The sequence below is a fragment of the Sardina pilchardus genome, chromosome 21 (genome assembly GCF_963854185.1).
Source record: "Sardina pilchardus chromosome 21, fSarPil1.1, whole genome shotgun sequence".
Classification (NCBI taxonomy): Eukaryota; Metazoa; Chordata; class Actinopteri; order Clupeiformes; family Clupeidae; genus Sardina; species Sardina pilchardus.
The window spans coordinates 27,982,854-27,993,757 of record NC_085014.1 but is presented as its reverse complement, the minus strand read 5'-3'; the positions used below and the strand labels follow the sequence as shown (position 1 = coordinate 27,993,757).

The following is a 10,904-nucleotide window of genomic DNA, read 5'->3' as shown; positions in this document are numbered from 1 at the left end:
TCCCTCCCTCCCTCCCTCTTTCTCTCTCAGTCAGTGTGCGGAGGAGAGGTGAGGAGGACTGCGTGTTGGGGAGGCACTGCAGTGGCCTGAGCAGGTCTGCCATTGATCGCAGCTCAGGGGGAGGAGAGAGAGAGAGCCTCCTCTGGACAGGAGGGGGTTCGGCGGCGATTTGGGAGCGGGCAAGATGCACTCGTCCATCTCAAGGTGACACTGCGGCAAGGAGGCAGCCGGGGAGAGAGAGAGAGAGAGGGACAGAGAGAGAGCGCCTGCACCAGATTCTGGAGGCTACCGGAAGAAGTGAAGAGAAGTTTTTTCGGCTCTCTCCTCCTCTCCCTTCCCTCCCTCCTCCCTCCATCCTGCAGCAGAGTGCGAGTGCAGCCACGGCGCCCCTGGAGGATGTGAGGGCCTAGCGGCCCCGTGGAGCAGCCTCTCTCGCCGGGGAAGAGGGCCGAGGCCGGTCGGCCAGCCAGCCGGAGCCCTCCCCTCACCAACATGGAGAGCTACTACAGCCTACTGCAGGCTGGCTCTGAACTGGAAAACACACTGCAACGTGAGTAAACTTGTATGTGTGTGTGTGTGTGTGTGTGTGTGTGTGTGTGTGTGTGTGTTCTCCCAGTGCTTGGCCGAGTGTCTGCTGGGCCTCCCACACAGATGGGATGGCACAGGACTCCTGTGTGTGAGTGGCTGTGCTGTAGTTCTGAGCTGGATATCTGAAAATGCTCTGCTGATGTAGCATCGGGATTACATGCACTATTTTTAAACCTGAAGGCCAAGGATTTTGATCCATAGTATACATGTAATACGTATTAATCTTTTTTATTGTGTTGTGCATGCACTACAGCATACAGCATAGTTGCCAGTTCAGAATATACTGTAGGATATTGCAGTACCTATGATTTAAGCTTACAATTGTGATATGCATCAATGTCTGTCAAAAATGTCCATGGGCCAATAACAGCAGTCACTGGAGCCAGTCTTGGCTTGTACAGTCAGTTGCTGCTAGTAAATTACTGCATCTATCAAACTCTAAATGGATTTGGGCCCAGGGGAGCCTGTAATCTGTGATTACACTAGTTTGCTGAGGAAATGTAATAATAAACGGGCTGATAGATCGAGGGCGCAGCAACTGATGAAAAATGTATGATTGAAGTGGCACTGGTCTCCCGCTCAACCAGATGTCACCGGGGCAATAGACTCCCCAGGGGGACAGGTGCCCACCCACACATCTGCCCAGTTTGCTCCCTCCTCTAGCCACCCCTCAGATGGAGAAGTAATAGTATCCATCCATTAATCCATGCTGTTTTATGCCAGAATGTTACAAAATGACAAGAATAATACATAAAATATTATATTACATAAAATATCCAGCAAAGTTGTCATACTTCTTGATCAGGGTAAACATGTTGGAGATGTGAAACTACCTGCTTCAGGGCCAGTCAGCTCATTATTTTGTGTGATACTGCAAGATCTAGTTAAGTTTAAAGACTCACATTCAGCTACGCCATATGAGGAACTTAAAAGGACGTGATTAATCCATTTTGTTTTTACACTCTGATGAATGTCTTCTGAGAAAGCTCAGCTATACAGAGCCTCTAATGTCACGTTCTGTTTAAAGTTAACTTTGACAGGCAAATGAGCTATTTTTATACCTGCTGCGGATTTGTTTAGTGCAGTGTGGGCACAGGAAACTCAATCTATTCGTCCCAGGCTGGCCCATGTTCAGTCTGCACACTCCAGAGAGAGAAGAGAGGGAGGGAGGGAGGGAGACATGGGACATGGCAGGACTACAGCATACTCCATTCCTTATGCAGACCTCATGCGCTGGCCTCTGCTCCCCACCCCACCCCACCCCCCGGCCCCCCCGTGCCTGGCATGGCACACTGAGGCTGGGCTTTGACCCAGAGGCCAAACATAACCATCAGCGGATCAGACTCTTTGAGTCTCTAGAATTGGACACTGCACCCATACAGTAGCACAGCTTTGGAATCTTGATCAAACATTCAAGATCATAATCTGCTCTTTTTTTGTTAATGTGGTTAAACAGCTTATACCTGTCCAATATCACCATGGTAATAAGACACACTTGTAGTGATTATTCTATTTTATGATTTTGATCTTGCAGGTTAGTGCTAATGCTAATATTAGCATTTAGCCTTCAGGAATGATAGGCTATATGTTCCTAGAGGTTAGCTCCTGAGTAAATGGATATGGCCCACTGCCCTAACAGTGGAAAGGAATAACTACTCTCCTTCACTGTTCATTCTGAACCACCATTATAAGAGGAGATTTAGAGAAGCTGAGTTATTTCAGAAATGTGCCACAGCTGAGGTTTGGAGTGCTGTGGGCTGCTAATCCCTGCTGTGAACTTTGACCTCCGCAATCCCTGCTAGCGTGAAAGCCCTTTGGCCCAGAGTGGGCTGTTTGTTTGTTTACCCTTCCTACAGAATGGTACTCACACACCTCCACAAGGTCCTCATTCATTACATTAAATTGTAGTGGGATTAAAGTGCTTGCTGTTAGCACGTGAGTCTGTGTGTGTCAGTTCCTGGCTTGGGCAACTAAGAGATTTCTGTTTGGTATGGTTTTGTGTTTTTCATATTTAAAAGTAAAAAATGATTTATGGATCAGTGTGGACTGGATAGATGGTAGCATTTCAATTATAAAAACAGGCATTAATGAAAGCCTTTAATTTGTTAATGCACCTCTGCTAGCTGTAGTATGCCATTATCAGGTTGGTGGTTATTAGTGCTAGACTCTAAAGGGAGCTCGCATTAAGCAATGACACAGCGCGGCGGTTCCCACAGGCGCAGATGGAGGAATGAACACCGCCACACAAACTCCCTCCACAGCAGCCCACAACACAACACTAATCCCCTTAGCGCTGAAAATCCCTGTTTGGTAAAAATATCTACTGACCTCGAATCCGGCCGCAGCCTATGCTGCCCACGTGCACAAAGTCAGTCTGTGTGTGTGAGTGTGTGTCTGTGTGTGTGTGTGTGTGTGTGTGTGTGTGTGTGTGTGTGTGTCTGTGTGTGTGTGTGTGTGTGTGTGTGTGTCTGTCTGTCTGTCTGTGTGTCTCTGTGTGAGAGAGAGAGAGAGAGAGAGAGAAAGAGAAAGAGAGAGTGTGTGTGTGTGTGTGCGTGTGTGTGTGTGTGTGAGAGAGAGAGAGAGAGAGAGAGAGAGAGAGAGAGCAATCACTGTGTGTCACTCACCCTAGGCCGATGTGTTCCTGTCCATGTAGTACACAGCACAATGATGGATCTATAGTTCATGTGTCTCTCTTTGAGCTTAATATGGAAATAACATGGTCCCAGTCTATTAGGAGCACCAGGATTGGCTGAACCCACTCAACACACAGCGCTGCAGTATCTCCACTAACTGTGTTGACGGAGTACACAGGATGGAAGTCATGCAGGAACACTCCCACACTGAGCAAACACCATTGGACTCATGCGTGTGTGTGTGTGTGTGTGTGTGTGTGTGTGTGTGTGTGTGTGTGTGTGTGTGTGTGTTTTGGTGGATTGTTATGTCAACACAGCATTATCAGTGTGAACAGCCCACAGAGGTAGAGTGGGTGCACCTTGTGCTGCTTGTTTGTGTGGCTTAGGAGGAGCTGAGTGTGTTTAATGACAGCACAGTCTAAGTCCATAATCCCGCCCGCTGGTGGATGTGATTTTAACAGTCTGCCACAACAGACTGGAGCCCTGGTAACCCACGGTAGTGTGTGTGTGTGGTCTACCTGTCTGAGTTAGCAATAGCGTTACATTTAAAACACAAACAAAAGCTGAAGACGGGATGGCCTCTGTGTCCTCCGCAGTGCTGAGAGTGATTTTGGCAGGTTTGGAGGAGCTCAGCGATCTCCCCGCGGCGCTGTTTAATGTATGAGGCTGTGTAGGGTAGCGTAGTGTGACTGCTATTGCGTGGCAGAGGGGGGGGATGAAGGAACACACCCATATTAGGAGAGCTGGATGCTGCAGCAGTGGTGCTTACAGGCAGCAGACTCTGACTCCTCCACTGATAAAAAAATCTCCTCTCTCAAAATGGCCGCCGAGTGACTTACAGACAGTCTGGCCTAATCCTGCAGCCGATAGCATCAGACACACTCGTCTCTTGTGATGCGTTGATGTCACGCTGTCCAGGAACTCTTGCAGCACGTTTGCAGCATTTAAGTCTGCAGTTCAACAACGTCTGGTGATTGGCCTATGGCTGCTGGCGTTGTGCCATGTAGTGAATATTTGTAGTGCATGTGAAATGTAGCCAAAGCTAGAGGTTTGTACTGCATCAGCTGCAGCACAGACAAGACTCCACACTGCTCTGGTTCCCGGAGTGCTCTGGCTGAGGGCATCTGGCTCCGGCGCGGCTCCATCCCGGCCAGCCAGCGCTCCTCGCCTCATCAGCACCAGGCCTCCAGGCGGCTCTTACGCAACCCACTCCACGTGCCTCCGCCTCGCCAGCGGCCTACCTGCGCCCGTGAAACCGTAGCCTGTGCCGAGCCCGGTGACCAGGAGCGGAGCGCGTCACATGACGGGTGTGGGGGGGGGGGGGGGGGGCGGGGGACAGCGTCACAGGAGCTGAGCTTATGAAACATTCAGCCGCGGCGACTCGAGCGCCGACCGACTACATTGACACAGCGAGAGGCCGGGCCTTGTCCTGTCAGCGGGCCCCACGGCTTCAGTCCAGCCTCCTCTCTACCTGTTGGAGCCCTCATGCAACTTTAATCTCCCTCTGCTCCATAAATCATTCATCATGGGCCATGTTGCTTCGGTGGGGTGACTGTTTCTGCTGAATGCTGTTGAATAGAACAATGTTAATGCACATGGACACAGGGATGAGAGATGATGCTGGGGGAGGGGAATTGATGATGCTGTGTTGGACATGAGCGTACATATGATGGAGGGGATCGGTTATGTGTGTGTGTGTGTGTGTGTGTGTGTGTGTGTTCAGTGGTTTGTGACGCGCTTGCTCTCTGCTGCTGTCAAACTGTCCACACAGGACAGTGTGCCCTGCAGAATGTCTTGTCCAAACTCAACTTCGACTTCAGCTGACACGTGTCATGTTTTAACATCAGCCTCAACTTTAGCTGACACAACAATCTGTGATTTTGCTTCTATGAGACCATGATCAAAAAGCACTGCAGTGTGCGTGTGTGTGTGTGTGTGTGTGTGTGTGTGTGTGTGTGTGCGCACTGTAAGTGTGTGTGTGTGTGTGTAAAGAGCTGTCAGAAACACCACTGAGGTTCACCTCCCCATATCCTTTAAAGCATGGCAGCACTGGTCCAGAGTGATTACTAATGGATGTGCGTGGCGTGAGAGTCAGCAGGAGCAGGAGCTCCGCCGGTCTCTCCTCAGCTGGGCGTCCACTCTGGCTCCTGAGCCTACGCGCTCCATCCCCTCCTCAGCAGGCTGCGCTGCGGTGCGGTGCGGTGCGCGGGCCAGGCAGGGGAGAGGGCCCAGGGGCCGCGGGGAGCCAGGATGTGCTGCTCCTCTACAGCTGGAGGCCAGCAGCACCACTGAGCTCCCCTGTGGACATGGAGACGCCTTTGGGAGCCTAATGAGACCTACTGCTGAGCCCAGCCAGATGCCTCACAGCAGATACACGCAATAAAGTGCATACATACAGTATATATCATAGGGTATACATACAGTATGTATCTACTATATGTATGTGCTGAGAGGAGCTGAAAGTTATTATATGCCAATTAATCATAAGTATGACAGTATAGATAATGTCTCAGCTGGATCCCTAGGAAATGTAAATACTTTATCATGTTCAAGTATCAGGCCTACAATATATTGATTCAAATGAGGAGAGAATTGTATCTGGTCACACACTGTATGGTCCAATGCAGGTATGCTAACGTGGTATGCTCTTGCCTTCACATGTGCACCTTGCTCTGCCAGTCGGGCTGCTGGAATAAGTATTGCAAATAGAATGTGTTACAGGAAGAGAAGAGTACCTTTGACAAGAGAGTGCAAATGACATTTCTATATAAGCACAAAGGCGCTGAACAAATGGAAACCAAAGGGATGGGCCTTTCATCCTATTGTCCCGGAGACAGTAGCCGTGTGCTGTTTGGGACGGGGCCATTGTTGTCACTGTAATGTGACTATGGGCTGTGTGGGATGTGTGAAGAGCTCCTTCTTTCACAGAGCGTGTGCAGATGAAACCGAGCTCCACTCTGCCCTTTATCTGACTTTAATGGGCTCGCCGGCCTCTGGCCCACAGCCAGCACAGACTCAATGAAGACATGCAGCGCACACACGGTAACAATACACCAGATCCGCTCTCTCTAGACTTCCTGTCTAAGGGCGGCCATTTTGCAGACGCCCAGCTCATTAGACACATGCCTCATGTACACCTGCCCGGTCCTGTCAGCCGAGAACATTCAGATTGGTGCTGTTTTCTTTTGCTAACGCAGGGTAGCACTTTGGCTAATAGCAATGTCAGACAACATTTGAACAACCCTTTAGTATTTTTTGTAATAATATAAATTGAAGAAAAGTGGCCTATTTTCCTGTCTTCCCAGAGGTCTCTGTCCCCTTGTGCATGAAAGAAGTGGGTGGCTACATTGAGAAGCAAGTGGCTTATTTATCAGGTAAGAATGTCATTTATGATGATTCACTGCTGTGTTTACATTCCTACATGCCATGAATCGTTCACAGTGATTGTAAAATGCTCCCAGCTATACCCTGGCTGATGGGTGTTCTCCAGCCAGACAAGAGTTCCTGAAGCTCTGCAAGGTTTTTACAGCCAGACATGTTGGAGCACAGCCAGGGACCCATTAAGTCCATGACATCTGACCCCAGCAAAGCTCCCATCTACCCATTCATCCCAGTGCCCTAGAGCTGGGCTCTCACCCATTAACACATACTAAACTGAGATGATGTGTCATTCATTAGCACATGCTAAGCTAAGCTAAAATCTCATTAACTCCCACTGAGATAAGCCCACTTCTCACTCATTAGCGCCTGATGTCGATGTGGTCTCTCTGGCTCCTCTCTCTCTGACAACCAAACCCCCCTCAGCGGATTCTGCTTTTAAGACAGCATGCATTTTGTGGATTTTGTTTTTTCATTTTTGTTAAAGACTTGACGTCTCCAATAGCTGTGTAGACCAGACCTTCTATTGAACCCTATTTAAAGCACACAACCTAAGGATAAAGTTGCAGGTGTGGGATTGAATGACATGCTTTACATGGCTTGGGAGGATAATGTGGCCACAGGGTTTTGTTGGGCTTGTTGTGGGTGTGTAATCTCATGATGTTGACCCTTACACCAGGGGGTCGTGGAGAAGACTCCAGTGTCATCATCACACTTCCAGAATGCTCTGATTTCACTGATATTCCCGAGGAGGCTCTGGCTAAAGTCCTCACATACCTCACCCTAATTCCAAGGTGTGTGTGTGTGTGTGTGTGTGTGTGTGTGTGTGTGTGTGTGTGTGTGTGTGTGTGTGTATGTGTGTGTGTGTGTGTGTGTGTATATTTCATCATGTATAACATCATTATGCCTTATGTACTGTACAATGATTATCATGAATATGTTAAACAAAATACATACAAAATTGTTGCCATTTGATTTATAGCCTATTTAATTAGCATATCAATTCACAGTAGGTATCATAATAGGCTATTGTTTGATTACTAATTGGGGTGGATTGGTATAGGAGTGAATATGACATATTTTTTTTTTAGTTTTTAATAAATGTAACTTTTAACCTTTAACTTTACATCACAGAGCACGCCAGCCTGGAGTTAAATTTATCATCATATTAGATAGAAGATTGGATACATGGGGCTCGATCAAAACAGCACTTGGACGGATTGCGGTGAGAGAAATGGTCTTTCCTCTTGAAATGATCTCTTATTCCTGAGTACCATTAATGATTAGAGACCATCTACATATATACTGTTATAGGCAACGTAACAAATGGGCTTTTGGGGTGTACTGAGGTGAGGGATGTAAAGCTGTTCAGTATGTGTCCTTGCAAGTATGGGTCGATACTTTGTTGCTGTCCAAGGTGCTGAACTTTTTTGCGTTGGTGGCAAAAAAAACTGAGATGCAGAGTAGAATTGAATGCTGTACAGTAGGTGGGTATCCCACCAGTAATTAAACACTGTAAATTAAAATTACATCTCGAATCTATTTCATTGGGTTTATGCGGTCTCGGGCGCTGGCATATGCATACATGTTTCTAAATCGCACCCCTTTCCGCGCTGCCCACTCCTGTAACCTGAAATAACCGCATGGTGACGGCAACAAAGAACACGTGTTCGCGACAGCGGTGGCAGCAGCAGTTACGTGGAACTTTTACATGATGACGCTTTTTTTTTTGGATGGGAGGCAGAGCGGGCGGGAGGGAAGAATGCAGACGCTGCTGCCACCCTTCTGTGGCAGCGGCATTGACGCTGCGGAGCTCCGTCCCGCTACCGTCCACTGCGCCGGGCACCAACTGTCAGGACAAGATGGGCGAGGTTCAGACTCCTCTTCGTCCACTGAGAAGTTCTCTCGCAATGACCGAGCAAGATCGCTATCGAGGCATGCCCAGAATACGGAGGGCAGCGGTAATAGTCTATCTCTTTGTACGGTCTATAGAGTTGCCCAGAAGTTTGCAGGGCTAGAATGCGGCAGCGAGCATGAACGCGAGATGCTGCGGGCGGAACAGATTTTTTAGCTTAGTCATTCCGCTGTTGCAGGTGGACGTGACCACCCGTGTGTTCGCGTATTATGCGCCGTGATAAAATTCCTTCAGCGTGATTGTTAAGCTGTCTACGTGAGGGATGGTTTGTCAATAGCAGTTCAAACAGACGTCAGTGGCCACCCGAGGACGGATGAATGTCAAGTGTGATTGTCTGCTCCCGCGCGACAAGAAATAACGTTATACAAACTCCGTTCGGCACATACCAGTCTTACCAGATGCATGTAGATGCTTAGAGATATAAAGTTTGAATCATTAGCTCCCAGATGAGTCATGATAGCCACGGTGACGTCATGTGCGTTAGGCGAATTTTGCTGCTGCTTTCTTAAAAGTTTGATTTCAAAGACACTTAATACGAACGCTGATGATAGGCTACTGTAAAGTCAAGCATTAAAACATGTAAATCTGTCAGTCTAATGCTGTGTAAAATAAATCAAGAATGGCTTCAGACTAAATCTATAGCTACCGGTTTATCAGACTGCAGAGTCAGCACACCTGCACTGAACTGTGTATTGCATAAGGGAGATTGCAGTGACTCTGCAGAGGCATTCAGTGGGAGTAGATTATGGTTGCTGTAGCTTTATGTGGGGCTGCCTTTAGGATGGGCAGTATTAAGCCTCCGCATAATGCCCAGATCAACTTGAATGGCACCGCGATCTATCCACAGCCTGATTTGTTGATGGATCTGTCAGGGGACTTTGGCGTCGAGCCAGAATAGTGTTTTTGTTTGTGTAGTGGAAAGGTGATTTAGGGTGCCTCGTGTGAGTTGGTGTAAGATGCCCTTGTCTGTCAGTCTTTCAGTCCGAGTCTTTCAGCAGCACTCCAAATGCTGCTCTTGTACAGTGCAGACAGAGAGGGTTGAAGAAATGCCAGTCAAGGATCTTTGGCGCAGTTCATTGAATTCATTTGTCACAGTTGAAAAGTTTCACATTAAGCACCGGACAGCAACAAATCTAGCTGCCTTTATGACTGCCACGTGCTGTGATACCTGTCTAGTCAGGTGGGACTGTAAAGAAAGCACATAAAGCTGTCTCCCCTCTCACGTCCCCCCTCTCTCCATCTCTCCTTCTCACTTCCCCCTTCTCTCCATCTCTCCATCTCTCCATCTCTCCCTCTCTCCCACACTCAGGCCTCCTTCCCTGGGAACCTGCACCTCGTTCTGGTCCTGCGGCCCACCAGCTTCTTCCAGCGGACAGTGACAGACCTTGGCTTCCGCTTCAGCCAGGAGGACTTCATGCTCAAAATGCCCGTAAGGCCCCGCGTGCCCCAAAGCGCTACTGTAGCTCCATACCATCAGCTGACCACACCGCCTTAGTATGATCATTAGCCCGATCATATGACCATGCTTACAGCTGTGCCAGCACAGTCACATACATTTTCTCCCTTTCATACTTTTTGTCGTGGTAAGTCTAAATTGTTAAATGTGTGTACGTGGGTGTGTGTGTGTGTGGGCGTGCATATGGTTTGTATGTGTGTGTGTGTGTTCCTGTGTGTGTGTGTGTGTGTGTGTCTGCATGCGTTTGCTTCTGTGGTTTCTTTGCGTGTTGGCGTGTGCATGCTTAATGGCGTGTCCCTCCTCCTCAGGTGGTGATGCTCAGCTCGGTCACAGACCTGCTGCGCTACATCAATGAGAACCAGCTGACCTCTGAGTTCGGGGGAACCCTGGACTACTGCCACAGTGACTGGATTGTCCTGCGAACGGTGTGGCCCAGCACATGCTAGCCATCACACACCCATGCCATAGCCATAGCCATAGCCATACACTCAACACTGCCACCTCCCTTCCCTCTCTCTCTCACGCTGTCCTGTAAACACCATGCACTAGATGAATGCTGTGAGAGTAAATAGTTCATTGGCATACTACTGTAGTGCTGGTCAACTTTTCCACACACAGCAGAAGTCAACAGACATTCTTTGCATCGTTCAGTTTGCCATCACTGTGTTTTAATGCACCTCCATGTTGTGGCCGTAGCACAAATGACTGTGTGTAGCACTCTCCCATCTCAGTGCTGTTTCCTTGGCATCTCCACGCTCCTCACACACACAGTGTTATTTTTAACACACACTCTTGGCTCATCCGGGGAAACTGATACATGTAGATAAAGTGCTTGGCAGTGCTGAGTGGTCGCATCAGCATTTTTCTGAAGTGAAAGTGTGTGTGTGTGTGTGTGTGTGTGTGTGTGTGTGCGTGCGTGCGTGCGCATGTGTGT

The 10,904-nt window shown here is 48.5% G+C and overlaps 1 protein-coding gene across 1 annotated transcript in view; it reads left to right on the top strand.

Moving 5' to 3' along the window:
• Positions 1-129: 129 nt before the first annotated feature.
• mcf2a (MCF.2 cell line derived transforming sequence a) overlaps positions 130-10,904 on the top strand; it is a 27,946-nt gene continuing 17,171 nt past the window's right edge. Inside the window, exons 1-6 of the mRNA XM_062524322.1 lie at positions 130-550; positions 6,527-6,595; positions 7,279-7,393; positions 7,734-7,824; positions 9,824-9,943; positions 10,279-10,395. Of these exons, the coding sequence (XP_062380306.1) occupies positions 493-550; positions 6,527-6,595; positions 7,279-7,393; positions 7,734-7,824; positions 9,824-9,943; positions 10,279-10,395 (570 nt within the window). The 5' untranslated portion in view covers positions 130-492. The remainder of the gene's footprint in view (positions 551-6,526; positions 6,596-7,278; positions 7,394-7,733; positions 7,825-9,823; positions 9,944-10,278; positions 10,396-10,904) is intronic.